Source organism: Cyrtonyx montezumae, unplaced genomic scaffold, assembly GCF_038088225.1.
Source record: "Cyrtonyx montezumae isolate F1298 unplaced genomic scaffold, pur_monq_1.0 scaffold_8, whole genome shotgun sequence".
Lineage (NCBI taxonomy): Eukaryota > Metazoa > Chordata > Aves > Galliformes > Odontophoridae > Cyrtonyx > Cyrtonyx montezumae.
The window spans coordinates 111555081-111580987 of record NW_027072089.1 but is presented as its reverse complement, the minus strand read 5'-3'; the positions used below and the strand labels follow the sequence as shown (position 1 = coordinate 111580987).

At 52.0% G+C, this 25907-nt stretch overlaps 3 protein-coding genes across 11 annotated transcripts in view; all 3 read right to left on the bottom strand.

The window, feature by feature from the left end:
- Positions 1 to 7253: 7253 nt before the first annotated feature.
- HOXA1 (homeobox A1) lies at positions 7254 to 9623 on the bottom strand. Its single transcript, XM_065752931.1, has 2 exons — positions 8920 to 9623; positions 7254 to 8550 (listed from the first exon to the last, which is right to left on the bottom strand). Exons 1-2 carry the CDS (start codon positions 9524 to 9526, stop codon positions 8195 to 8197), a joined length of 963 nt encoding a protein of 320 aa, XP_065609003.1. The 5' UTR covers positions 9527 to 9623; the 3' UTR covers positions 7254 to 8194.
- Positions 9624 to 13527: 3904 nt separating this feature from the next.
- On the bottom strand, positions 13528 to 17137 carry HOXA2 (homeobox A2). The gene is made up of 2 exons (XM_065752924.1): positions 15246 to 17137; positions 13528 to 14635 (listed from the first exon to the last, which is right to left on the bottom strand). Exons 1-2 carry the CDS (start codon positions 15625 to 15627, stop codon positions 13890 to 13892), a joined length of 1128 nt encoding a protein of 375 aa, XP_065608996.1. The 5' UTR covers positions 15628 to 17137; the 3' UTR covers positions 13528 to 13889.
- A 2639-nt stretch (positions 17138 to 19776) lies between these two features.
- The window catches only part of HOXA3 (homeobox A3), a 44357-nt gene continuing 38226 nt past the window's right edge, over positions 19777 to 25907 (bottom strand). For 8 of the 9 annotated variants that reach the window (XM_065752915.1, XM_065752918.1, XM_065752916.1 and 5 more), the window contains 2 exons: positions 22890 to 23478; positions 19777 to 21456 (listed from right to left, as the gene is read on the bottom strand). In XM_065752915.1, the coding sequence (XP_065608987.1) occupies positions 20687 to 21456; positions 22890 to 23361 (1242 nt within the window). In that variant the 5' untranslated portion in view covers positions 23362 to 23478 and the 3' untranslated portion in view covers positions 19777 to 20686. Of the gene's footprint in view, positions 21457 to 22889; positions 23479 to 24523; positions 24979 to 25907 lie in introns of those variants that run through there. The other variant, XM_065752921.1, reaches the window with a different exon arrangement.

The window sequence follows — 25907 nt, the reverse complement described above, 5'->3', positions numbered from 1 at the left end:
CGCATTGGAACCACGCACCATGCTGCAGAGGACCCCTTACAGCTGTGGGGCCAAATGCATATGCTGCCCTCAGGAAGGAGCCGAGCTCCTGTCGTCTCTCATCAGTAAATGCACACCTGAATGCAGTTAATATTTCTCAGCTTTTCCATTCATCTCCTGGTGGGATTTTTTTTTTCTTCCGATCTCTAAGAGGAATTTTATGAAATAAAGATCTAAGGACTGAAAAATGTGTGTGCAGAGGAGGGGGGGTGTGACAACCTTTGCAGCCCTTGTGAAAGGTTGTTTTGCTTCCAGACCAAAGGGGAGGAGGCCTGATCCTGCTCCTCACTAGATAAGTAGATATCCTGCAGGCAAGCAGAGCTGGCAACAGGCTGAAATCGTGGTGAGAGTTGAAAAGCTTGTTTTTCTCTAGGCACAACAAACCAGAATTGTTGACAGAAAAGCAAAAGAACATCTGCTCACACTGATCTATGAAAGCTTTCCCCAGCTCCATTAACCTCCCTTCCTTCCCTGTCTCTCTTTCTCATAGGCTGAAAATTATCATTTAAGATATCTGAGGCTTTCATTTCTCTATTAATCAGATTAAATCTTCTCAGCCAGTTAAAATATTCTGAGAGGTGCTTTGACCAACGATCATTTGCCTTGCAATTAGAACTCATTTTTAATACAACAGGGGGAAATAGAGAACTGGAGCTTTGGAATCAATAGAACTATAAATTACATGAAAAAGGAAATGGCAGCACCCTAGCTGGAAACAACAGATTTATTATCAAAGTGGGTAGTATTGTATCAATGGAGTACATAAGTTTTACAAAGAAGGAGAGAAGACACACAGACAGAAATCAATGCTAACATGGGTTCACTGTTACTTTAAATGCTGCATATGAGGTGACTAGTTTTCACTTATTATTTTAAATCATAAAATGTCACATTGAAAAATAGTTAGTGGCTCAGGGGAAAAAATGTGTTATTTTTTAAGGCAAAATTATGGCAATTTTAATGAATTAGATCTTCAGAATGGGGGTCCCATTGTACATTTCATATTCAACCATGGTTAAGGCTGATTACTAAGGAGCCCTCTCAGTTTTATAAGATCATAGCTAATGCTGTAGATAAGATTTCCATCTAAGCCTCAATGATTCACCTTTCTTTTGATTCACACATACTGGATAGAATGAGGAAAATTGTTCTTTCTAGATGTAGACTATATATTAAATGCTTTACTTTCCTCTTCCAGAAGAAGGATCCCCAGTGACAGATCACAAGTATAATGCAAAAGAATTGAGGGTCTAACCAAAGGTTGCTTGTTGGGTTTCCATTGCTTTTGGTCTACAGCCTGCCCTGCTGCCCTTTCAGTGGAAAGCAGAGGATGGATTTTGGCTCATTTTTTAGTATGGACCCTAAAGTTAGAGCCTGCTGAAATTACTTTTTCTTTTCAGATGAAAATGGTGGCAACCTTCATGGTCAGCTGGTCCCAGAACACATCACTGTCTTCAAAAAGGTGAGTGCATGGAGGCTATCGGGATTTCTAGAGGTACTTGTCTGATTTGCAATCACCAGAAGAGTCCCAGCAGAATTTTCAGTGTTTTTGTTTTTTTTATCTATTTTCCTTTGTAAGCCTTGCTGTGGCATTCAAAACCCCAGGGTGAGAAATGTAGAATCTGAAAAGAGAAAAGTTATCTTTACTGACAGATTACTAGATTCAATGAGCCTAATCTTTTGATTTGCAGACCTGGGGCTCAGGTGAGCCAAATCTCCCTGGGCAATGGGCCATGGTAGGTCCCACGCAAGATCAATGTACGCACAGGGCAGGTACAATCCTCTGCTGACATTAAATCATTCAGTTTGTGAGCTGACTTGAAAGAAGCTATGGTAATGTCTCATTAAATTAACCTAAATTCTAAGGGAATGTACACATTCACATGGATGATGTGGGAGGTGGGGTTTACTGTCATCTTTATCCTCATCCTCTTCTGACTAGAAGATGGGTCTTCTCCAGCCCTTTTTGTGTCATCACTGCCTGGCCTCCTAGCACTGTCAGAAGTGCAAAACTAAAATACATGGAGAAGGAGGATGGAAATGTAATAAACTGCTAAGCCCCCTGGGGTCTTAGATGTCTGCAGTGCCCACCTCCATGACTAAACATATTGTTCATGCTAATGCTGTCTGCTGGAAGGAGTGCTCCTCCAAGATAATGTCTCTGCACAGTGAAATATGTATGGTTTTTCGATGGCTCAGCCCAAATGGGATCACCTTTCAGTGCCAAGGCAGTGCTATTTTTTAAATATTTTTTTCCCCAGCACAGCATGAGGAACACAAACTACCCTAATCAATGCACTTTGTTTTATGATACATCCATCCCCAAGAACCATGCATGAGACCACCAGTGTTACAGCACAACCATGCAGGTATTTCTTCCAAAATAGCCTAGTTTGGTAAAGTCTACATCTTTGTTGGAGATTGGAAGGAATATTTCACAACTAAACTAAGAAAATGAATTGAGCCTTGCATTCACTTCCAGTGTAATTCAGTTTGCTGACTTGGTGCACAAGTCAAAATTTAAAAAAAAAAAAAAAAAGGTTTTTTGGTACTAAGGAGTTTCAATTAAAACTGTGTGGAAATCCCTACGCTCTTGGCTACCATGACCTTCACTGTTCTACAAAGCCAGAGGGAAACCTGAGCAAGTGGCTGTGCTCTGTGGCTCACCTCAAAGCCCTAATGTCTCCAGATGAAGACTATTGTTCACAGCTGTGCTCTGCACCTGAGTGCTCACAGCTAGGCAGCAGCAGGGAGGTTCCCGCTGCCCTGTTCCCTTTGCCAGCCTCATCCTCGTCCCGTCTCTTACTCCCTAACGAACCCGGTCTCCTGTGTTTTCTCTGTTCTTTATTCCATGTCACCGGAGCTGAGTGACTGCTGAAGATGAGAGGGGATGAGGAGTGTGAAGAGGGAAGCTCCTGCCTTTGGTCTGAGCCTGACGGGGAATGATGAAAACCACATGGGCTATGAAGAAGTCCAGTCCAACTTTCTGTTTACCGAGCTCCCTAGAAACATCAACATCTGTCACCACGAACCCCCTAAAAGGGGCACCCCCTTGCTTCAGGACCCCGGTGGCAGCTCCCATCCCTCCTCCCCGAGTCCGGGCTGGAGCTGCCGGGTGTTGACAGAGCGGGATGGAGGTTATCCGGGACTAGTGAGAGCTGTATTAATAGACAAAGCAGATCGGCGGCGATGCCCTCCGCTCAGCACTGCGGTGCCACCTCGGGCGCGGACAGCCGCCGGAGCTCGGCTCAGCGTTTGCAACCCCGCACGATCCCGGTGCAGCCCTGGGGGCCGCCCCCCAGCCCCAGCCCGGCCCGGCTCAGGGCGGAAAAGAGCGCTCCGGCCCCTCCGTCGTCTCCACTCGGTTATTGTCACAGCGCACACAACGAATTTTCCTTCTATTAGTCATTTCCCGAAGATCAAAACCGAGGACAGCTGTGAATGCGATCGATCCCTCCAAAACCCTTAGCGAAGCGTTCCATCAAACTAGATATTTCCTCGGGATTTATTTCTTCTTTATTTTTTTTAATAATCGATAGCGTATTACCGGGTTTTGACTCGGCTTTCCTCCGGCCGGCTTATAGCTCGGGCTGGAATTACACAATTCCCCGCAGCCCCGAGCACAGCCGAGCGGGTGGGACACCGATCCCGCCCGTCCCAACGGGGAAGCCGGGCCGGGCTGGGGATACGCTGCTCCCCGCCATTCCCACACCTCCTACAGCTGCTCCGAGCGGAGCACACCGTGAGCCCCTGTGTGTCCCAACCCCCCTCTGCTCCCCGCTGCCTGCACCACGTCTTACAGCAATGAGAGAGGAGGCGAAAGTTTGGGGCTGCGGCTGGCCCCGTGTCCCCCTGCTGCCCCCACTCTGCTCTCGTTTGGTCTTGTATTTGTTTCGTTTGATCTGCGGTTATTATTATTCATTTACTTGCTGCTTAGTTTTGGCAACGCGTTGGCTTTGCTTTTAGAAACCGGACCTCCTCAAAAGCCGCGAAGCGCCTGTTGTTTTCATCCTAAGAGAGGTCGATCATCATTTGGTCTCATTTTCCTAAGAACGGTGGCGATTTCACTTGACGGGACAGAAACTTTCAAGGAAAGGAGATCGGAAAGCCAGAAGCATTGTGAAAGTAATGGCTGAAACATTCTCCATGGGGAACAAATGCTTCAAATATGACACTGCCCCATAAAAAAAATATTAAAAGAAGTATCGCGGAAGCATTTCTTCCGGGCCAATTTCTGCTCGTATTACTAAAACACGTCATTTTTTGGAAGTTGTATGGCAAATTGGGCTCCTCACGTGATCAGAATCAACAGTTTGTCCCCCGACTTCTTAGGAACTTTTTTCCCAGAGCTCCCGTTGATTCCAGTGGTCTTTCTGAGCCTGAAACGGGAGTAACTGTGACCAGTAATATTTTCTGACACATAAACCATAAAAGAATAATGTTAACAGCGCGAGTCGGCCAAGTGGTGTGCCTGGGGGAGAACAGGAATGTTTGCCTTGGAAAGGAGAAAGGGAGGAAGGAGAGGGGAAGAAGAAAGCTATAAAGAAATATTTTTGATCCCTTTAGGTATTATTTTGCTATTTAATTCAATATTATCCATTCGGTTATTTCTGTGTTCTTTTGTTGTTGTTGCTGTTGTTGCTATTTTCCTCCTGTACTTTACGGAGCTGGCTCAGAACTAATCGCTGATGGAAGACGAGCAAGGAAACTGGAGAGAGAAACCCTCCGAAACGATCCCTTACCTCTGCCCTGGATGGAGCCCCCTGGGCCGCCCCGCAGCCGCCTCCGCGCCCACAGGGGTCCCTGTGATTACTGATTATTATTGTTGTTGTTGCTGTTATTATTATTAATATTATTTATTCCTTCTGAGGACGGAGAGGGCGACGCGGCTCCTCCAGCCCCCAGCTGACCCTGCATCCAGCCCCGAGCATCTCCCCGTGTCCCTTTTACTGCCCCCGTGTCCGCTGCGGGACGGTTCCCCGCAGCCCTGTGCCTATCTCCGCTGAACGGCGGAGGGCGGTTACGCTGAGATACATCTGCCGGGCAAAAAGGAGAGGGAATTACTGCTGCCGGGGAGACGGAGAGAGGGACGGAGGGAGAGGGATGGCTCTGCGATTGTTGCCTTTAGCGAGGCAGTGAGATTAACCACTGGGACTTATTCAAAAGTGACCCATCACTGAATTCATTTCTGCCTGAACTTTCGGTGAACCTGAGATTAAAGAGGGGAGAGCAGCTAAGCAGTTTGTTGTTAGCTGCCTTTTCAACAGCCCTTTCAGACTGAGTAAATATTGATCGCTTTCAATCTGATTGCCCCAGAGGAAAACACCAAAGCATCTCAATAGCCTCCAAAAGTAAACTTTAAAGGTGAACGGTAGAAATGGCCTTAAGTATGATAGGAGGATGCTAAACTCCGTTTGACATTTGAACGCGGTTTGAGTTGGGGTGGTCGGTGAGGGATTTTTTTTCTGAGTTTTTAATTTGTTTTTTGTTGTTTAGGGGTTTTGTGTGTGTGCGTGTTCGGATTTTTTGTTTTTTGTTTTTTGTTTTTTTTTTCCCTGACATTCTGGAGAGGGAAAACAGAAAAAAAAAAATATTCCTTGTGTAAAAACAAAAGGCTCCCCCCAATCCGGAGAGCAGCTGATAGCTCTCCCGGACCAACGGTATTTCTGTGTCAGAAACTCGTTCCTCCTTCCCCCACCGTCAGCACTGAGAGCTTGACAATATCGAAATGATAATATTAAAAATAACGAAATGAGTTGGAGTCGGAAGGTTGGGGGTGTCAGCTTTAAATCGTTCGGGACTGAGAAAATAATAATAATAATAATTAAAAAATAATGAAATGAAATAATGAAATGAAATGAAATGAAATGAAATGAAATGAAATGAAATGAAATGAAAAATAAAATAAAATAAAATAAAATAAAATAAAATAAAATAAAATAAAATAAAATAAAATAAAATAATAAAATATAAAGCGAAAACGACAAAGCGAAGGTTTGGCATGGAAGGAAAGCAAACTCTGTGCCCCAGCTCGCCGCAGACGGACGCACTGACATGCGTCCCGTCCCGCATTTAGGCTGTAATTTATGGGTATTTTCCCAACGCATTGAGTCAGCACCGGGGGAGCAGGCTCTCAGATCCGGATTCCAGCAATGTTTATATCCAGATTTCGATATTGAAATGCCCTCATTGGCATGCAAATGCTACTTTAACACATCCAAGTCTCTGGAAGAAGGCCATCTGGTTTGCTTTGTGGCTTTACACTAATAAACAAAAGGTAAAGTATATGGCAGGCGGGGAAATGAAAGAAATCGAGGCAGCGGTGGCCGGAGCCTTTGGAGACAGCCCCGCTGCCTTGCAGATAGCTGCTCTTGATATGGCCGCAGCGCCTGCAGATCTGGGCTTGTTTCTTTTGACACTGAAGTGAAGAACATTTCGTTGGCTCCCGGTGATCCCTCACAGCGGAGCCGCTGGGGCAGCGCTGCCCCGCAGCTGTGTGGTGTCAGGAGGTGTCACGCGTGGAGGTTCCAGTGGCAGAGGGGATTCGGGGCACGCCCGAGCACCGCTCTGCTCCCTCCCGGCACCCTCTGCCCTGCCTCCCCAACTCCACGCTTTTGGCACCTCTTGGAAACGTCGCACTATTTACCTGCAATAACTTGTTTGGGATTTCTCCAGAAATACGAAGGCAGCAGCTGGGAAACGGGCTGGGAGCACCTAGGGGCCATCCCCCCCACCTCCCCGCTCCATCCCTTCGTGGTGGCAACCCGGGGCGGGGGGCTGGGGGGGACGACACGATGCCCGCGGTAATTAAATATGCAGCCCTCGCGAGGGGCCTGCGACGTGAGGAAAGAGGGCCTGAAGACAGTTTCTGCTTTTGAAGCGTGCTCTGTTTATGTAAGTGTCACCATCCATCCCGAGGTGAAAAGGTTAGCACTTGACCCAGGAAGCTCTCGTGTTTGTGCTTCAGAAATAGATCGGGGTCATAAATTCCTCCCAGTTACAGCGGAGGGCCTCATTTTTATCTTTATTTTTTTCTAAAAATAATAGTATTAGAGCATAGGAAAGAAAGAAGGTGAGTGTTATGGGGAGGAACGGGCAGGGACCCCCCTCCCTTCTCCCCTCGGAAGTCCCCAACAGCGGAAAACGAGGGAGCCGAGCCGTGACGCGCCAGTGACGTCACGCAGAGGCAGACACACGGCTACCTGAAAGCGGAATATATTTATTACAGACATGGTAAGGACCCGTAAATCCTGCCCTGGGTCCCAGCGGTGGGGACCGCAGAGCCCTGGTGATTGTACGCAACGTCGGGGGACGCGGCTCCCGCCCGACAGAGCTCCGTGTCCCGAGTACAGCACACACGGGGCGGCATGCAGCAGCCCGGACACCAACCACAGAAGTTATACATTCATTTGGCCATCCGACACATTCACGAGTGGGTCGAAAAGACATCGAGGCTAAAGGAGGGGGATACGTAAATAGGGAGAGGTGAGGTCTGTGGGGCGGCGGTGCCCCTCGGTCTGGCACAGCCCAGCACAGCTGTATGGGGGAGGGAGGACAAGCACACCGGGTAAGGTTTACAAAACCTAGTGCAATTGAAGCCTTGTTCGTCACGTGTTGGGAAATAGCGCTACGCTTTGAGGTATCTGCTGGAGCTGAACACGCCTGCTTGATGCTGCCGTCAGCCTGACCGATTGAAAAGTGGGTCCGGTTTGGCGAATGCACTCACCCTGCTTCACCTGATCATCTAAACGTCATCTCTAGAAAAATCTGTAAAAAGATAAATCTCTCGGACAAAGTATTTACAAGCAACAAACTCATAGACACGAACGAAGTATACATTAAATTAAAGGATGAAAGTCCTAGAAGTCGTGTAAACACTTGCCATAGTGCATCTCTTCGTGAGGTTATGTACCCTCCATGACCTGTCTGTCACCCAGGGAAACTCAGAGGAACGTCCTTGGGGGGAGGAGGGAGAACCTACGCGTGTGCCAACGCAACTCCTCCAGCAAGGAGGCGAGGAGGGGGGGGGACCGAAAGAAAACCTCTTGGCATCAGGGGCCGGGAGCGGCCGGGCCGGCACCCCCGGGCCCGACCTACGGACAGACGGACGGACCGACGGAGCGCACCGCGGCTCGAGGAGGGGTGGAGGGGGGGCTCAGTTGGCGGCGGGTCCCGGGTCCGAGGCGCAGGATGCGGGCGAGGCGCTGCAGGGGGACGGGCAGCACTTTTCTGACGGGTCCTCCACCTTCTCCTCGCAGCCCGTGGGGGTGGTGGGGGAGATGGGCAGCAGCCCTTCTTTCTCCCGCTTCTTCTGCTTCATCCGCCGATTCTGGAACCAGATCTTCACCTGCGTCTCGTTGAGCTGGAGGGAGGCAGCGATTTCCACCCGCCTGGCCCGGGTCAGGTACTTGTTGAAGTGGAACTCCTTCTCCAGCTCGGTGAGCTGCTTGGTGGTGAAGTTGGTCCGGACGGTGTTGGGCTGCCCCACGAAACCGTACTCTCCGGCCTTGCCTGTAAGGGGACGGGCGGCGATAAGTGAGCGCAAATGATTTATAGGCGACGTAATCGATACGCCCGCAGCGGCCGAGCGATGGGGAGTCCTCGGGATACGGGAGAAGCCAGGGCAGGGTGAGTGATGGGGTGCGAGGTGCTAAACTCCCTGTGTCGGGGAAACTCGGGAAGTGCTTTGTGAGTTACACGAAATACGACCACGGGAGAGGTGGGAGGGGGACCGAAGAACGGGCGCCTGCTCCCACCCAGCGCTGAGGGCACACGACCCGGCCGCCCCCGGGGGCACCTGCGCCCGCCGCCCCGAGCCGGCCCGACGGCGGAGGCCAGAGCGAACCGGGCCGGGCTGCCCCGCTCCCGCCGGCCACTGACCTGTTTTAGGGGGGTTCCTTTTAACTTTCATCCAGTCGAAGGTCTGCGCCGGCGGCGAGGTGTCGGCGGAGGGGGAGCGGGAGTTGTCCTGGTGGCCGGCGTGGAGGGGAGAGAGGGCATGGTTGTAGGTGCCCAGGGGTAGGCTCTGCTGCTCCTGCCCGTACGGGGAGGGCACGTACTGCGCGGGGCCCCCCGCGTAGCCCTGGTGTGGGTGCTGCGCCGCGGCGGAGGAGAGGCTGCCCGAGTAGACGGCGGGCGCGCAGGGGGGGAAGCCGCCGCCCAGCTCCGCGTCCTGTCCCAGCGCGTAGGGGCCGTAGGCGGTGCCGAAGCCCTGCGCGCCGTACGTCGGGGGGCAGCCAGGGTGCGCGTAGGACACCCCCAAGCCGCCGTGGTGCTGGTAGGCGGCAGGCTGGGCCGGGGGGTGGTGGTGCCGGTGGGGGCTGAGGGGCACCCCGCGGCCCACGAGGAAGCGGTCCTCCCCGCCGCAGCTGCCGGCGCTGACGGCGCAGGGCTGGAAAGTTGTAATCCCGTGCTCGGGGTGGTAGGAGCGGGCGGCACAGGCCCCCGCCTCGCCGCCGAGGACGGGGTACTCGAGGAAGGAGCTCATCCTCGGAGCGTCCCGCTGTCACGCCGCCGGGTCTTCAGCGTCCGGCGGGGCCGCGCCAACTTTCCCACTTCCTCCATGGGGCCGAGAGGAAAATGACACGAAGGTACCGCGAGCGGGGAGGCACGTGGGGGGCGGCAGCCAATGGCTGCGGCGCCTGCGGGACTTTCCCGGCTCCTGCCGCTGATAGATCGCCGCGTCGGGGGCATTTAAACGCCGAGCGCTCCGACGGCGCGGCACGGCGCGGCGCGGCTCGGCACCGCGGGGCAGGGCGGCGGCGGCCCCCCGGGGCCCGAGGGGGCAGGGCTGCCGCTCCGCCGGGGTCCCGCCCGCTGGCTGAGAGGGGAAGGCAGCGGAGAAGCCGGTAGCGGAGTCCGGCCCGCGGAGCCCGGCCCCTCTAGGGTGAGTGCCTCTGCGGTGGGCCCGGCCGGACTGCCCCCGCGCCGATCCGGCTGTCAAACTGGTGCTGGGCACCTTTGTCATCTTCCTAGCTTGGGATGGGGGAGGGCTGGATCCGCGGCATGAAGCGGGGAAGAGGTGCTGGGGACAGAGCGGAGAGCATCAGCGCTAGCGACGGGGGTGAGGATGAGACCGAGGGTGAGGATGGAGACAGACAGTAACGGGGATAATGACGGGGATGAGAATAATGCGGGGGATAGGGATGAGGCTGCTGCTCCAGCCCCGCCGCAGAGCCCAGCGCGACGCGACGCCAAGAGTTAAAGGGGCTTGTCCAGCCGCATCACCAGGCGGCCGCGGACATTAGCATGGAAATGAGGCGCTTCGGGGACTGACGGCCATTGTGCTCTGCCAGGCACACCAACCTCCCCCTGGCCTGCATCTCCTCTCCCCCCGCACCTTCTCCGGGGTTCCTCGCTTCAGCCGGGGCTGGGGTAGAGGAGGGGGAGTCGGGGGACTGACCCCTCAGGGCTCCGCAACCCATCTGCCGTGTCCCCGCGGTGCGCTGCCACCCGCATGTCCCGGCCCGGGCGGGGGAAGGGTGCCCGGAGTGCCGCAGGTCGCAGCCCGGGGAGGCGGCCTGGGGCAAGGCCCGGAGAGAGGCAGGAGACGCAGGGCCCACAGTCCGACCCTTTTGTCCCCGCGCTCCGCCACCGCCCAGGCCAGCCGTGGTGGGAGGTGGCAGATGGCCGGTGGCAGAGGGGGCCCCAGGACCCTTGGGAACTGCGCCGTGCATCGGTTTAAGCTTGCCCTTCCCCACTCCCATCCACGGGGAGAAAAAAAAATGGGTCCGTGGAAAGAAAAGGAGGGAGGGCAGCAAGACGTGGGTTGCGACCCCATACTCGGATTACATATACGGAAGGAGGAAGGGGATGCAAAGAGCAGGCATCCATCCGTGCCAGGGCTCCCATTTATCTTCAGGGAGAGGGGCTGGCACCGACGGTCAGTGCACCAGGCAGTGGTCCCGGGAGGAGCTGCCTCCCTCCTGTGCTGCTGCAGGTGCATTCCCGGCCGGATCTTCCATCGCTGTGCGCTTGCTGCTGCTTGATTTGAAATCCCAGAGGCTTCCCCCTGCCCTGCCACCTCTCCCTGCTCACCAGCACACGCACACACTCACTCACCCACAAGCTCCTCCCTCCCCTCCGAAACACAACACCCTCCCCCAGGTGCAGGCTCTCCCGCTGCTCTTAGGTCAGCCTTCACCCCATGCCATCCCAAAAGCCTCTCTACGGGCAGCGAAAGCTGAAGGGCCGCTCTTAGGATTTCTATTTGTTCTGATTTACTGCTCAGGCACGAGTGGCTGAGGGCCCTCTGGGAAGGTTCTGTTTCTTAAACTCTGGGGGGGTCGTGGGGAGAGCAACAGCAACAACACTCCGGGGGCGTTTATGGCATTATAGTGCATCAGTGTGGGCTATGGTAAACTATGGAAACGCGTTCATTTCATTCTCGTAAACCTGTCGTAATAAATACAGCACAAGACGGAGCAAGAAGGAGGGCCTCAGGGACTGTTTACCAATAAAAGAGCTGGCATCTTTTTAGTGCTTTTTTGTTGTTGTTGTTTACAACAGCCTTCGAAGAAAAACATATATTTAACTGCAAGTGGGTCTGTTTTACCCATAAATCCCGGCAAATTACAGCGCCTCTCTTACAGTCTCCAGCATCCTGAAATCCTTTTTAGTTTTTTCCCCCTTTTCTGTGCCATTGTTGGGAGCAGCCCCCATCCCTTTTGTTGCATTGTCTCTCTCGCGATGCTTTATGTTTTTGCTGCCAGTACTGAGTGTGAGGGGCAGCGGCCACCCCCGGCCCTACAGCCGCTGCCCCTCGGCGGCTCTGCTCCGGGATGGGGCTGGAAATCGTTTCCTGTCCGAGAGAGTGGGGCCCACGGGGCCATTCCGCCCATTTAAGCTTTTGCGTTGGAGTTCGCCCCCACAGCACTCCGGGGATCACGGATTGGATCTAAGGCGACTCCTGCTCGTTGCACCCCCACGTCTATTTAATTCGAGTAGGCGAAAATTTGAAATCTTCTCGAGGATTTTTTTTTATCTCTCTCTTTTTTTTTTTCCTTTTCTTTCTTTTTTTTTTTTTTAAGCGTTTTCAGCATGCAGACATCGGGCCGCGAAATGCCCCCGCGCACCGCAGCCCCGTTCGGCCCGTGCCCAGGAGGTGCGGGGCCGCTGGGGCCGCCCTCCCCGCGCAGGGCTGCAGCGGGAGGAGGGCAGGAGCAGGGCCGGGGTTTCGCTGCGGCCGCAGCTCAGCCAAGCTGTTGTTTTAAAGGAGCAATAAAAATGAATTATGACTAAACGCCTTCTCACTTAATGGTTTTAGACGGGGATCCCCAGCCCCGGCAAATACGTAAGAGGATTTTTATTTGTGCATGTGTTCCTGCAATTGATCTCTTTGATGACATTCTCATTCATAGAAAGCCTTTGATTTATGACTTTAGGAAGAATTGCGTTCAGCCCTTCCAGCTATAACCCACGCATCCCGGCTCCACAGCGCGGTGCAGAGCTGCGAGACGGCTCTCCGTGCACGGACGGGCAGCTCTGGGCTATTCCTAGGTCCCCGCTCTCCTCACACAGGATCCCCACTCATGGAACCGCGGCCACCGTCCCCCTCGCCACCCGTGGGAGCCCCCACTCGCGTCCCAAGGAGTAGATTTCGCCCTGTTCAGGCCCGGCCTTGCTGCTACCCGCGATGTGCCGGAGGGTTTCCCTGCACTGTTCAGCGAGCACCCCGAGGAAACCGCAGCTCGGGAGTGAGAGCTTTCCCTTTTGGATCGCCCCGCAGGAAGGGTTTGAACAGAAAATACCATCCTTCCCGTCCCCTCACCGTCTCTAAAAAGGACCGAGCGGATGGCACGATCTCTCCCTCGCTGATTTGCGCGGCCTTTGAGTGTTGCAAGCTTTAACTTTCCCCTTCCTTCTCTTTTTTAGGGCTGATCTCCTGGATCACTCAGCGCGGAGGGACCCGTCGAACGCACTCTGTGAGCTCAGATTTTGTAAGGTTCCCAGACAGCCTGCTGGCTGCTCATGGTCAAGAAAATATATATATATATGATGCCCGAAAAAAAAGAGAAAAAAAAAAAAAAAAGGAAAGAAAGAGAAAAAGCTTTTGGTAAACGTACCAGGCTCATTTCTGCATGAGACATGCACCCTCCTGACTGTGCCTCTCGTTTTGTCTGTAACAGAGAAAGCTCTCCCTTACGCCTTTGTTAGAGTTGAGCATTCCCAAGCTCCGCGTCCACACGGACGGAGATGCTGTGGTTATGCACTAAAGGGAAGAAATCGCCATAGGAGCTGGGAATGGTTCGGGTTTGTTTGTTTGTTTCCCCTCTGAGAACCCTCGCAATAAAGAATTTGAACGTGTTTTTTCCTCTCCACTAAATGTCCTGCGTTGCCAACGAGAGAGAGATGGCAGGGTTTGATTATTAGTGGATTAATAGTGGAAGGGTGGGGGAGAAATACTCGCTGTGTTATCAGTGCTCAAAGGAGAGAGAGAGAGAGAGAGAGAGGGAGGAAGGGAAAAAAAAGAAAAAAAGAGAAAGCGCCTTGTAGCAAACAAGAATTTATTCTACCAAAAATACTTATGACAACGCATCCTAATGCAATACAAAAATAAAAAGAAAGTGACAATACGATCCCTATATGATCACTTTCTTACAGACCTCATATATTGCTTTTGTCGAAGGACCTAGAACGTGGCTAGGTTAAAACCGTAGACAACTAAAACTTGGTCAGAATCGGTAAAATGGCAAGGCGAAGGGAGGGGACAAACAGAACATACCGACCGGGAGGGGAGGGGGGTGGGGAGGGGGGGGGGAGGAAATAAAATTAATTCACTGGAAAAAAAAAATAAAGGGGAGGAATGAGGAGGAGAAGGCAGGACCCTGGGAGAGGACGTCTTTAATTTCTCAGTAATTCAGATGCTGCAAGTCAATCGTGGTGAGCGTGTCTGTAAAAAAGTCAAAGCTGTCAGCGGAGATATCTACAGGGCTGTCCAGAGAGCCCGGCAAACTGGGGGAAACCGCGTCTGAAAGCTGGAGGCAGGAATCTGTGGAGAAAACGTTAAAGTCCTGTAAAGAGGGGACCTCGAGGGCCTCAGGACTGTCATTGTTGAGGCCAGCTGCGCAGTTCTGGGCCATTGTTGAGAGGCAGTTTTGAACAGTGGGTGACTGGTGTTGAAAATGTTTCAGATTTTTCTCATTGCTCGTTAAAGGCGAAACGGGGAAACTTTGGGACTCGCCATTGTGCGCATTCTGCGCCTGCTGCTGAGAGAGCGCATTCTGCTGAAACGCGTACCCCTCCCTCTCCAGCAGCGCTCCCGAAACGGTGCCGAGGGCTTGCTCGAAGAGGGCTTTCTCCTCCTCCTCGTCCTCCGCCGCCTTCTCGGGGTCCTCCAAGCCCTTAAATTTCCCCTCGCCGTTCTGGTTCTCCTTGCACTGGGTCTGCCTCTTGTGTTTCATCCTGCGGTTCTGGAACCAGACCTTCACTTGCCTCTCGGTCAGATCCAGCAGCGCTGCGATCTCGACCCGGCGCGGTCTGCAGAGGTACTTGTTGAAGTGGAATTCTTTCTCCAGCTCCAAGAGCTGCGTGTTGGTGTAGGCCGTCCTCAGCCGCCTAGATCCACCGCTGCCACTATCGGGGATTTCAAGGGGGTCTGTTAAAAAAGAAAAAGAGAAGGCGAACCACCACCACCACCACCACACGCGCCCCGGAGCGCAGCGAAGAGCGGAGGCGAAGCGGAGCCCCGCTCACGTCGGGGAAAAGCGCGGATGGCACCGCGGCCCCCGAGCCCCTCGCGGCCCGGGCTGGGGGTGGGTGTGTGGTGGGGGGGAGGCAGCGCTTCTCCCTCTCCCTCCGCGTGGAAGCGCCTCTCCGTCCATATGTCCTCATGGCATAAAATAGCGACTGCAACAAAATGGCCGCCCTCGGCCGCGGGACCCCATTGTGCGGCTCCCGGAGCCCCCCCAGCCCCTCGGCGCGCCCCGCGGCCCCCGCTCCGCGCCCTCCCCACGCCGCGGCCAACTTTATATCGGCCATCGCGCGATTGATAATTAATGCATCAGCCGGCGAGCTGAGCGGGAGCAATCTATCACTCTTCATTACTGTCAAATAGCCCGGCTCTAGGACAGCGAGACAAGAGAGGTCAGCTCCAACTCAAATAAATCATCCCGCGTTGGGGCGACTTGGCAAAGTTGGGCTCCGCGCGGAGCCCGGTCCGAGCGGGGGCTGCGGGCGGCCGGGGGACGGCGAGCCCCGGGACTGACCTTTGTGGCTGAGGCAGGCGGGTCCGGCGGCTGAGGCGGAGGCCGAGGCGGGCGGCAGCGAGGATCGCTTGGACGCCTTTTTCTCTTTCATCCAGGGGTACTCCGGGGGCGGCGGGGCGCCGGCGGGGCCCGGGCTGCCGCTGCGGGCGCGGGGGCTCGCCTTGGGGCGGCCGCCGCCGCTGTGGCGAGGGTGGCCGCCGGGGTTCAGGCTGGGGATGGTCTGCTCGAAAGGAGGAGGAATCAGTGTCGAGTGTGAAAGCGTCGAGTTCTTGATTGATGAACTTTGAAATGTATCACCGACAGGGGGAAAAGATGTCAGGCACTCAGCAAGCGATGGCTGACTATTGATAAAACCGATCTCTCGCTCGAATTCGAAATTCATGGCCTTCAACTCGCAGCCCCCGCGGAGAAAAAGTTCCCTCGGATGCCGGGGGCTCGGGGGGGGGAAGGCCCAGGAAAAAGGAGAGAGAGGAGAAAAAAATATATCATAGAAGATCGCTGGTGGGGTGTTTTTTTTCTAATTCACTGATTACGGCCGTATGGGGACCGTGCTACTATTAAACTATTGAATTCATGGAGACAAGGTTGAAATTGGACCGAATTGGCTGTCACATGATTGCCTCTGCCCAATGACAATTTGGGCTTTAATCAAAAGAAGCCACTGTCTGTTTGATTGATCCAAAAAAGTCGGGAAGGAACGCCTCATTGGGGGCCAGAAAGGCTTTATTTACACTTTTTTTAAAGAGGGAAACGATATCTCCCGCATCTATCCCCTCGGCGTCCTAATCTGAAATGATCGGGGCGGGGGGAAGGGCGCGGGGGTGCGTTGGTGCGGCGGCTGCGGGGGTGTGTGCGTGTGTCCGTGTGTCCCCGCGTGTGTGCGCCCGTCCTGCAGCCCGCTGCCTCTTCGCCTCCGCCCGCGCACTCTCCCCTCATTGTTTGGGACTGTCAGGAAAGCGCTTTGCACCTCACAAATCATTTAAGCACCTCAATCTGACGCCGTGAGTCATTAACAAAGTCATCCATTAATCTTCAAAGTTTTGACACCGCCAGGCCCCCACATAAGAAGTTGCACCCAGGCAGGAGTCTCAAGTCTTGATTTTTTCCCCGGGAATAACACTTCCTCCAAAACTACTTTATCGCTTCAGACTCAGCCTCTACGGGCTCCTTTTTTTTTTTTTTCCTTTTCTTTTTTATTAATAATTTGTTTATCTTTTTCATTTTTTAAATCTTTTTCTTTCCTTTTTTTTCCTTTCTTTCTTTTATCCTCTTATTTTTTTATTTTTTTTTTTTGGGTGGCCATCTATTGTACAGTACGGAGAACAATTGGCCGCCAGTCTCGAGCCATTGTTTAAGAGGATCTTCCTCAGCAACCTTGCTTCTAAGGGAAGAGTCACACAGGCAGCAGCAACCCCCGCGCTCCGTGACTTCCCTCTCCAGTTGCCTTCCCGGGATTGGACCACAAAAACGTGCCCTGCGAGCACCGCTCTGGGCGAGCCAAATCGCGAGGCTGCAAACGCGGCTGGCTGGTGCCTCTTTAAAAAAAAAAAAAAAGAAAAAAAAAAAAGCCAAAATCCTGTGCCTTAACTTGCAAACGATACTCCCGTCTGCTGGCATAAATTGCTTAATAACCGTAGTAGGCTGGGTCTGGTGAGTATTTTCGATTACCAGGATATATATGGGCTGGTAGCGGGTTTGTTTTCACGGGGCCAGGCAGAGCTGCGGGGCGATAACCTGGGGCACGGCTCTCGTCTCCGAAGCTTGGCTCTGTCCGTCGTTTCCATGTGCCTCCGCTCGGTCGGCTCCTGAATTCGGACGCTTTGGGCACAACCGGGAGAGCGGATGACAATGCCAGCAGCGTCCCCGGCCCGACGAGTCCTGTGCGCAGATCCGGGCCGGGGCAGGAGCTCCGGGCTGTGTCCGTGTCCTCCAGCTGCCGGGCAGCATCGCAGCGCCGGGCTGGGCCGTCGCTCTGCATTTTCGGATTTGCCAAAAGGGGGTCGGCAAAGCGTCTTCTTCGTGTTGCAAAAATAAAGAAGAAACAGAAGAAGAAAGAGGAGGGGGGGGGAGAGAAAAAAAAAAAAAGAAAAAAAAAACCACCCGAAACCCCAAACACTCAGCGGACCGGTCTACATCCAGACTGCACGAAGTGCATTTTAAAAATCGGTTTTAAGTTAATGCACCCTCAAGATGTAGCATATCTGCGAAGGCATTGGAGAGAGGGGGAGGGGAGGGGCTGGGAGGCTTTAAATGGGTTTTTTTGGTGGTTGCTTGTTTAAATAAAATATAGAACGAGACTTGTCATTTAATCCCTCGAAAGGGATGCCTTACAAATATCGATGCTGTTGGAAAATGCAAAGGGTTTAATTTTCTTGCTTTTAGTCCAAACAAAGCTCTGGTGGTGTCTGCGCGCGATCAATCTTGGCCGCCAAAAGGTTTGACAGCTTCTGGCCCTTAAGAACACATTTAGAGCTTCTTACTCTTTCCAAGATCAAATGTGTCCGAGCAAAGAGGCAGAGCGAGAAACGCGGGTAAACAAGGAAAAAAGCTGCTTTTAAAATATGCTGTTGGAGGGCTGCTCTGCTGTGGGAAATGCCCGGTTTTATTTTGCTTCTCTGCTCCTTCCTCGGGGTCGCGCTTTGCTTTTTTTCTTCTCTCTTTTTTTTTCTTCTTTTTTTTTTTTCTGGAAAATATTGGGATTAACAGCAGGATGGCAAATAATAAAGAGAGAGGTTTGGACTTTAACCGGGCTTTGTGAGTAAAACCTGCGTGGGTGTCTCTATTCTGCACATTTGTTCCTTGTGGTCGTTCTAATACAAAAACCACCTGGAACAAAACCTTTGGAGAGGGGACGCGAAATTCTTGGGCAAATCAATTACTTCTGCCTCCAGAGGGATCTTTTAATCGGGCAAATCTCGAATGCAAAAATACAAATTCGTATTGCTAACGTATAGGCTCTGAGGATAGGGAGAGGAAAGAAGGGGGCAAAACCGCCTGTCTTTTTCGTTCTTTGGAGTGGGAGGGGGAAGAAAAGCCGAATTCCTTCTCTTTGGACATTTTCAGAAATGCAGTCCTGGTGCTAAGCCTCACAAGCTGAGTTCTCCGCCTGTACCGTTACCTTTTGTTTGATCTATCGCATTTATCTGATGGGAGGGGGACGTTTGGATTCTATATATTCGCTAATTGGAAACGAGCGATGCCTTGCGACGGTGCCAAAATGCCCTCTTCGCCCACAAAACAATAACGTTGTCGCTGGTCTGCGCCGGGTGACAATCGGGTTTCGATGAAAAATATCGGAACAAACAACCCTTCCTTCCACGGTTACACGTCTGCGACCGCAACGCGCCTCGTGGTGCGGATATATCCGCAATCCCTTTCTCTGCCCGAGCACTCTTTACCTACTTATTCAGAAAAGCTTTATAGATTCGCAGCTGCGTGGCAATGTTTCGGCATCAGGCAAGAGTGGCTCTGGGAGCAAGATAAAGCCCAAAGATTAATAATATTTCAGCGTGCGACCAAAATGGCGACATTTTTTCTTTGCTCTGGAAGATACAGATGGCAAACAGCGTGCGCGATTATCTACACAGCATAGGGATACGTCTCTATAAACGCGCACGGGGATATTTTACCCAGTCTATTAAGGTCCGCTTTGATTTATCTTCCAAGTTTCAACCTACAAATTACGGACATTTGGCCTGGAAGGAAGAAACATGGCATTTAAACACGGCGTTGAGGTTCTTGCCTTCCGCTCGGACTGACTCGGCCCGGAGTACCCCGCGGGTGCCCGCTCACCCCCGCGTGTCACAGCCCCGCAACACACGGACACGCATGCACACGGACGCGCGGGGGGCGGGAGGTATGGGGGGAGGGGGGACGAGTAAAAGCAGCACGGGGCTCCCCTCCCCCACAGCCTCAGGCTGCAGAGAAGGGGAGGAGGCTTGGCCAACAGGAAACGGCCCCAGATTGAAATCCAGAATGATGATCATCATAATAAAAATAAAAGGAAGACGAGGGAGAACCCACTCCTTTAAAGAAAACGGGCAAAACGGCAATGGTGATGCAGAGGTGCCCAGAAGCAGCTGTGCCCGACACCCACCCCACAGCCACGGTTGGGGTCTGGGGCCACCGCCTGGCTCTCCTCCGACCCCATTCGGGGAGCTCGGGCACCACGCGGCCCCTCCGCACCGCACCGCACCGCACCTAGCCGGACCTCTGTCCCCGCGCTCGCTCTCGCGCACACGCTCGTGCACGTACACGGCACACCCCCCCCCGCGTGTACACCCGCGGTCCACGGCCCCGCCCTCCGTACGGGCATGGGGGAGGCGGCAGGCAGACCCAATGGGAAAAACAATAATAACGAATCCCCCTCTCTGTCTCTGACCCGAAAAGGCACTACAGAGGTGTGTGGTGGGAGAGCGGAGCACCGTGTGAGCTCCAGGCGAGTCCAACGACTCCCCACGTCACGAAGGGCTCTCCCTTCCTCACACTGCAAATAACATGGCCTTAACTCTTTATTATTCAGAATAAAAACTTTATTTTTTTTTTCAGAACGTGAGCAGCAAGGAATGTATAACTTTCAAAACAAATCTAAGCCTTTCAGCTTCACACGCCTTCTTTCTCCCTGTCTGGATGTTACAGGCATCAATTATTCAAGCTGTGATCTTTTTTTTTTTTTCTTTTTTTTTTCCCAGATTTTATTGCATCGTCATCATCACAGTTATCATCATTTTAATAAAGGAGTTATAGTTCCCTTTCAAATGATATTTCCTACGCGTGCCGATATGCCATCTAACACATGGCCAGGTAAATACCTCCTGAATACTCAGGGTACAGATTTTTTATATATATATAAATATGAACAAATGGGGATAAATAAAATTTTAAACACTTAGATTATTCAATGTTTGCAAAAAAAAAAAATAATATAAATAAATCTGAATGTTCACCAGCATACACACATTGAAAGACTTACACGTATCAATAATTGTCCAGGGAATCCCTGTCCAAGCGCTTCTGATGTCTTTCTCGCTATTTAAAAGAAGTGCAATAAAAAAATTGCTTCCCCGTGGGATCAATCATGTACGAACAAATTCACATTTAAGAATTCCTTTTATAGAAAATTTGTTCATATACCCTGTTTTGATAAAAGTGTAGAAGGTAAAGTATAAAGCCTCTGTATGCTCCCAAAGTGAGACACGAGGCTGCAGTTCAAGAAGATAAATATCCACTAGTGAAACTATAGAGCAATTCAAGCAACGAATATTGCTACGTCACATAAACTAGAAAACGCTTTTACCAAAGAAAACGAAACAAACTAAAATGAGCAAAAGAAAGAAGAAAAGGAGGGGAGAAGGGCGCACAGCGGGGAGGAGAGAGAGAGAGGAAGGGACGAGTACTTTAAAACGCTGGGGCTTTGCGTTCCACCTAGTGACTCCTGGCTCCTACAGATGGGTGAGTTTGGGCGCTTCCTGAATTCTTCCCTGAGAAGGATGGTGAGCGGTAAGGTCTGTGTATGTTGGGTGTGGGTCGCAAGGTCCGTGGTGGTGATTGTTGCCCATCGGCCCAGCCCCGCTGTAGTCCATATTGGCAGAGGGAGGATGAGAGAGATGAGTTAGACCAAAGATGGAAGGCCCGGAATTGGTCATGGTCTCCACGTAGTTGCCCCCTACATAGACGGGGCTTCCCTGTATATGTGGATTCCCATAACCGTTGCCTTGAAGAGGGTGAGTATCGTATTCAGGTGTCACAGCTGCTGTCCCCGTGTATCTCTTTTGAGGAGGTGGGCAGTTATTAAGAGGAGCGGTATACGATGCAGGGATGCCATAGGTGTTTTGATGAGGCTTATTAAATGGCGGAGGCGACTGGGGCTCGTACGGGACACTGTTTACTAAAGAATGCATAGAGTTTAGGTATCCCCCAGCAGCTGGAGGGACGGGGCTTCTGCTCGGGGACTGTCCTCCTGAAGAGGTCATCATGCCCTTGCCCTTTTGATCCTTTTTGTATTTCATTCTGCGGTTCTGAAACCAGATTTTGATCTGTCTTTCTGTGAGATTGAGCAAATTGGCCATCTCAACCCTTCGTGGCCTGCAAAGGTATCTATTGAAGTGGAACTCCTTTTCCAGTTCTACCAGCTGGGCACTTGTGTAAGCCGTACGGGCTCGCTTAGAGGACGCTTGCCCTGGGGGGCTCTTATCACCAGCACAGCTCTCACCTATGTAAATCACACAAAGAACACAATCAGATGATGAACCTAGACATGGCAACTGGAGACAGTGCCCAACAATGTCAGCACCTGCCCAGCTCTTGGGCATGAGATGCCCACATGTGCAGTGAGTAACCCCAGCACAAGATCAGCCACATCATGCTCCAAGCCCCAGTAGTCTTCCTTTGCCTCACTGGTACCATTGTGTGGCTATACTTGCTCCAATAAAGAATGACACCACGCAACATACCTTGAGCTTTGCATAAGGGAATAAGAAAGGTTCACGGAAATAAGGCAGGTTTTAGAAACTCTAAAGGTGAACCTATTTCTCCACATCCATATCAGCCTCAGACCCTTTGAGAACTACTTGTTCTCTGCAACCATAGAGATCCATAGCCCCTTCTTCTGATACCCCTGTTGTACATATATCAGCTATAAATGTCTGAAGGTCAGGTATCTACACATAATGTTGTAACATACATAGAACTGGCAACGTAGTGCTTCTCACACATCTAACATAAACATATGGTAGTGATTGGGAAGTATAATGCACATCAGAAGAGCATATGGCGTCTGTGCCTGTGTACAGGCATACAGGCATATTTAACTGTTATTGCTTTTTAATAAAATAAATACACACTGTGGAAGTCTGTAAACAGCAATATTATCAGAGCTTTAAAAGTACACTGGCAGAGACCTTCGCTAAAGATTTGGACCCTATTTCCAAGGCACATTGAAGAGAAAAAGAGGAAGAGATAAATATAAACACAACTCCTGGGCACTGGAGTTAGCGCTGGTGTTACTGATTTGGATTTCCTTGAGTACTAAAAGTGTTAATGTACACTGCCATCCCTCAAATAATATTTTATGGGCTTAAGTTTATGGCACTTCAGAAGACTTTTGTTTACCGGTCTTGTAACTTTGCCAATCAGCCTGTAAAAGTAGGAAGAGGTTCTGACTGCAACTCAGGGCATTGATCCCGACTGCACGTGATTATGAGCTATTTTATTCGCGTTACACTTCGGCAGAGATAGGTCACTGTCTTATTAATCTAGTAGCACTGTGCCAACAAAGTACTCGGGACAGGCCCCTGGCTCGAGGCCTGGGTTGCTTGACACTGACATGATTTACTGGATGGGGGATTACCTATGAAACGTGATAGATGCAGGAGGGCACAAGCAAGGAAACCAAATCACATTGGATCCATCCTGCAAGGTTGGGAAAGATCCCAGGGGGTCGTTTGGTCACTGAGGTCCCATCGCAAGCCATCAAGCCCATGGGCAACTGTTATGGGATGTTTCCCTTTAGTTTTGCCCCCTTTTTGTACACCTTTTTGTACAAGGGAGGAAAACAAGCCCCCAACCCTCCCTTCCCTCCCAGAAGCAAAGGTGCCCAGGGCTGCCCCCTCCCCACAGGACACGTGAGGGAAATGTGTTCCATACCTGAACTGGAACTGCTGTTTTTCTGCTTTGTGTTTTGCCGAGACTCTTTCATCCACGGGAATATCTGTTTGGACACGGTGGGCGAGTTAAGAGCCGGGCTCTTAGTAGGGTTGGCCGGGGCAGGGTTGCTGCTGGCATTTTGAGATGGTGAGGCCGAGGACGGAGGTGGAGGCTGTGCCTGCGGGGCTGGAGGTGGCTGTGGCTGGGCCTGGGGATCGGCGAGGCTGGGGGGCTGCAGAGGCTGGCCGGGGAGGGTCCTCATGCAACTCTCACTGATGTCATTGGCCTTGTGGTGGGACACGGCGCTGCCAGGGGACTGGAGGGAGCACGCGGGGCGGTGGTACTCAGTTTCCACAAGTGATGAAGACGGAGGATATTGCTGCTGACTCGCATTATAAGTGAAACCATTTGCTCCTTGGTAGGGGTAGGCACCATAGATTGCAGAGCTGTCGTAGTAGGTCGCTTTTTGCATTTCGTTGTTTCCCAATATTTATTTCGCAAACTGACAGGGTCTTGACACCCTTGGAGAATAACATTGGCACCCCTCTGTCACGTGGCGCTGCTCCTCCAATGGCCGCTCCGGGCAGACCTGGGGTGTGGGGAGAGCAGAGCAGGGTGAAGAAATGGTGCAAATCCATCTTACTTTCAATAGCTAAGTGACATGAAAGCCATAAAAGAAAAAGTGGTCAGCAATATTTAGCAGCATGACTTGGCCTCAGGCGCAGAGCATTTCGATGTAAAAGCTGCCTGGATTTACTGGCAGCTACAAATATGTGCTTTGCTGCACTGGGATAGGGTCTTTCTAAGGTTTTTCCTTTCTTTCTCCTTAAGAAACAGGGCAGGGCACCACACAGCAAAGGGGTCGGTCGTTTATCACCGCGAGGCTGTTTTAATACCAGTCTCCGTGATAAGGGTGATCGAGGAATCACTAATGCAAAGGGGCTGGGCTATTCCTCCGTTCCAGCTCCACAGCCAAGCCCTCCCCTGCAACCGGCGTCTTTTTATTTTTAGCCTTTCTCTCCAGGTTACGGCTCTCCATCCGACTTCAAAGAAATACATGAGATTGTTCCTGTCTACGTGTGGCAGGGAGCAGGAGCAGGGTGGAAAGGTTTTGCAGCCAGAGATATTTACACACGAAGATCCCAAGTGACAGATTTTGGCTTGTCTATTAAACACTCGATAGGAAAATAAACAAAGCCGGTGCCTTCTCCCCTCCGTGCTCGCACATCGCCTCCAGCCGCCCGGGTCAAGCACCCTGGCACCAGTGGTTCCTGCCCGGGCGAGCCCCGCAGCGGCTCCTGCTCGACTCTGGAGTGATATCGGGACCACCCCGCCACCCCACACCCCTTCAATACCGCACTGCCACAACCCCTCCGTGGCTTCTCCCCTCCCTCGTGAGCGGCTCTGGAGCTCCCGCTGGACCCAGCCCGGCTCGGAGCCCTTTCAGCAAGGCCAGCAGGGGCAAGCTGGGTGCTTCTGCTGTTGTTTTTAATCAGTTATTTCAAGACACTAACTTTTCGTGGAATCAGACAGATTCTACCTGTTAAAACATGATGGATTGGAGAGAGAAAAAAAAAAGACAAGAAAAGAAAAAGAAAGAAAGAAAAAAAAACAACCAACAAAACACCAGGAACCTGAAAAACCAGCGTTCATCTCCATGACCACGGCTTGAACTTTCCTTCCAACTTAGCGATAATAGGTTCTGTCTTGGAAGCTGCTATGTAATTTGATGTATGAGGGTCACTTGGCTGGGGAGAGGGTGGACACCGACCCAGAGAATGCTGCTCCTGCCCGGGCGAATCCCTTTCTCTCCCCTCTCTTTCTGCTCTCTCCGTCCTTCTGTTCTCTGGTTGTTTTTTGTTTTGTTTTCTTTTCTTTTGTTTTTTTCAAATTAAATTCTCCTGCTACTTGAAAATAACCAGCCAAAGAATGGCCCGCACTAATGAGAGAGGAGATCTGTGCTCCATCTCCCATACAGCAGCTCGTCCCACACGCATATATATTGTTCTCAGAAATCTCAACGAGCTGCTCGCCGACCCCTCTCCCCTTACTGACCAAACAGCTCCATCCTTTCGGGCCAAGCAGCTCTGATCTCCCCGCGCTTGAGCAGCTGGCTATTTTCCCCAAAAACATCTAACGACGACAAATGCTTAGGGGCGAAATGTCTTAGGCAACACATGCACCAAACGATCTCATTCTGCGCCTTTCAAGTTATACAAGTTCTTAGAAAACAGCCTTTCCTTTGTTACATCCCAACCAAATGAAGGTAGCGCACCTACAGCAGGGCGGCAGCACCATTATTGCACTCATCAACCTCTCCGGCTGTTAATAAGCCAATAAGACAATCAAGATCTGAGGCGCAAACACCGCATCCAGCTCCTCGCCTCTTTCCTAACGATATTTGGGCCTGGTGTGATTTTTCTCAATTCCTTTCCTTCAGAAAGAGGGAAAGCAGGCACCGCAATAACAGGAAGGGAACAATCCAGCCTTTTCCAAAGGGCACCCTCCTTTCATGCTGTCCACACCAAACGTTTCTCCTTCCCCGGGCTCTCCCAGTTTTGCCGGGTGCCGTCGGCGGGCAGAGCGGCGGCCGCGCAATGTTCTGCGCAAAGCTGCGCGCCCGCGGCTCCAACAATGGGCGGCTGCGCCTCGAAGGCAAAATATTAATGAAAATTCGGCCGCCCGCCAGCAGAGGAAAATCAGCCCCCGCCTTTGGCTGCGGGAGTTAATCACTTCCTAAAAGTTAGGGTAACCTGAGCAGCGCACGGCCATTACTCGCGAAAACAGCACTAGCGGGATTTATTAGAGACAAGGAGCGGATAATAGCGGCGCCCTAACGGGAGCTGGAGGAGGGGAGGGCGGAAGGAGGAAGGCTTGCCACCCAAACTGGAGCCCGCGATGGGAACAGCGCTCCTCGCCCCCACCGAAGACAAAAGGCCAAAACAACTGGGCCCCCAAATTTGCCAGCGACAAATTTAAGCGGGTCCATCCATCCCCATTTGCGCAATACACCTCTCA

Bases quoted from the DNA above. Each gene is read 5' to 3' on its own strand.
- HOXA1 (XM_065752931.1), bottom strand. From the start codon at position 9,526: ATGAGCTCCTTCCTCGAGTACCCCGTCCTCGGCGGCGAGGCGGGGGCC. The intron at 8,551-8,919 runs GTCAGTGGCCGG...GTCCCCTTACAG, and splicing joins AAGGAACCCCCCTAAAACAG to GCAAGGCCGGAGAGTACGGT.
- HOXA2 (XM_065752924.1), bottom strand. From the start codon at position 15,627: ATGAATTTCGAATTCGAGCGAGAGATCGGTTTTATCAATAGTCAGCCA. The intron at 14,636-15,245 runs GTCAGTCCCGGG...CTTTTTTAACAG, and splicing joins CGCCTGCCTCAGCCACAAAG to ACCCCCTTGAAATCCCCGAT.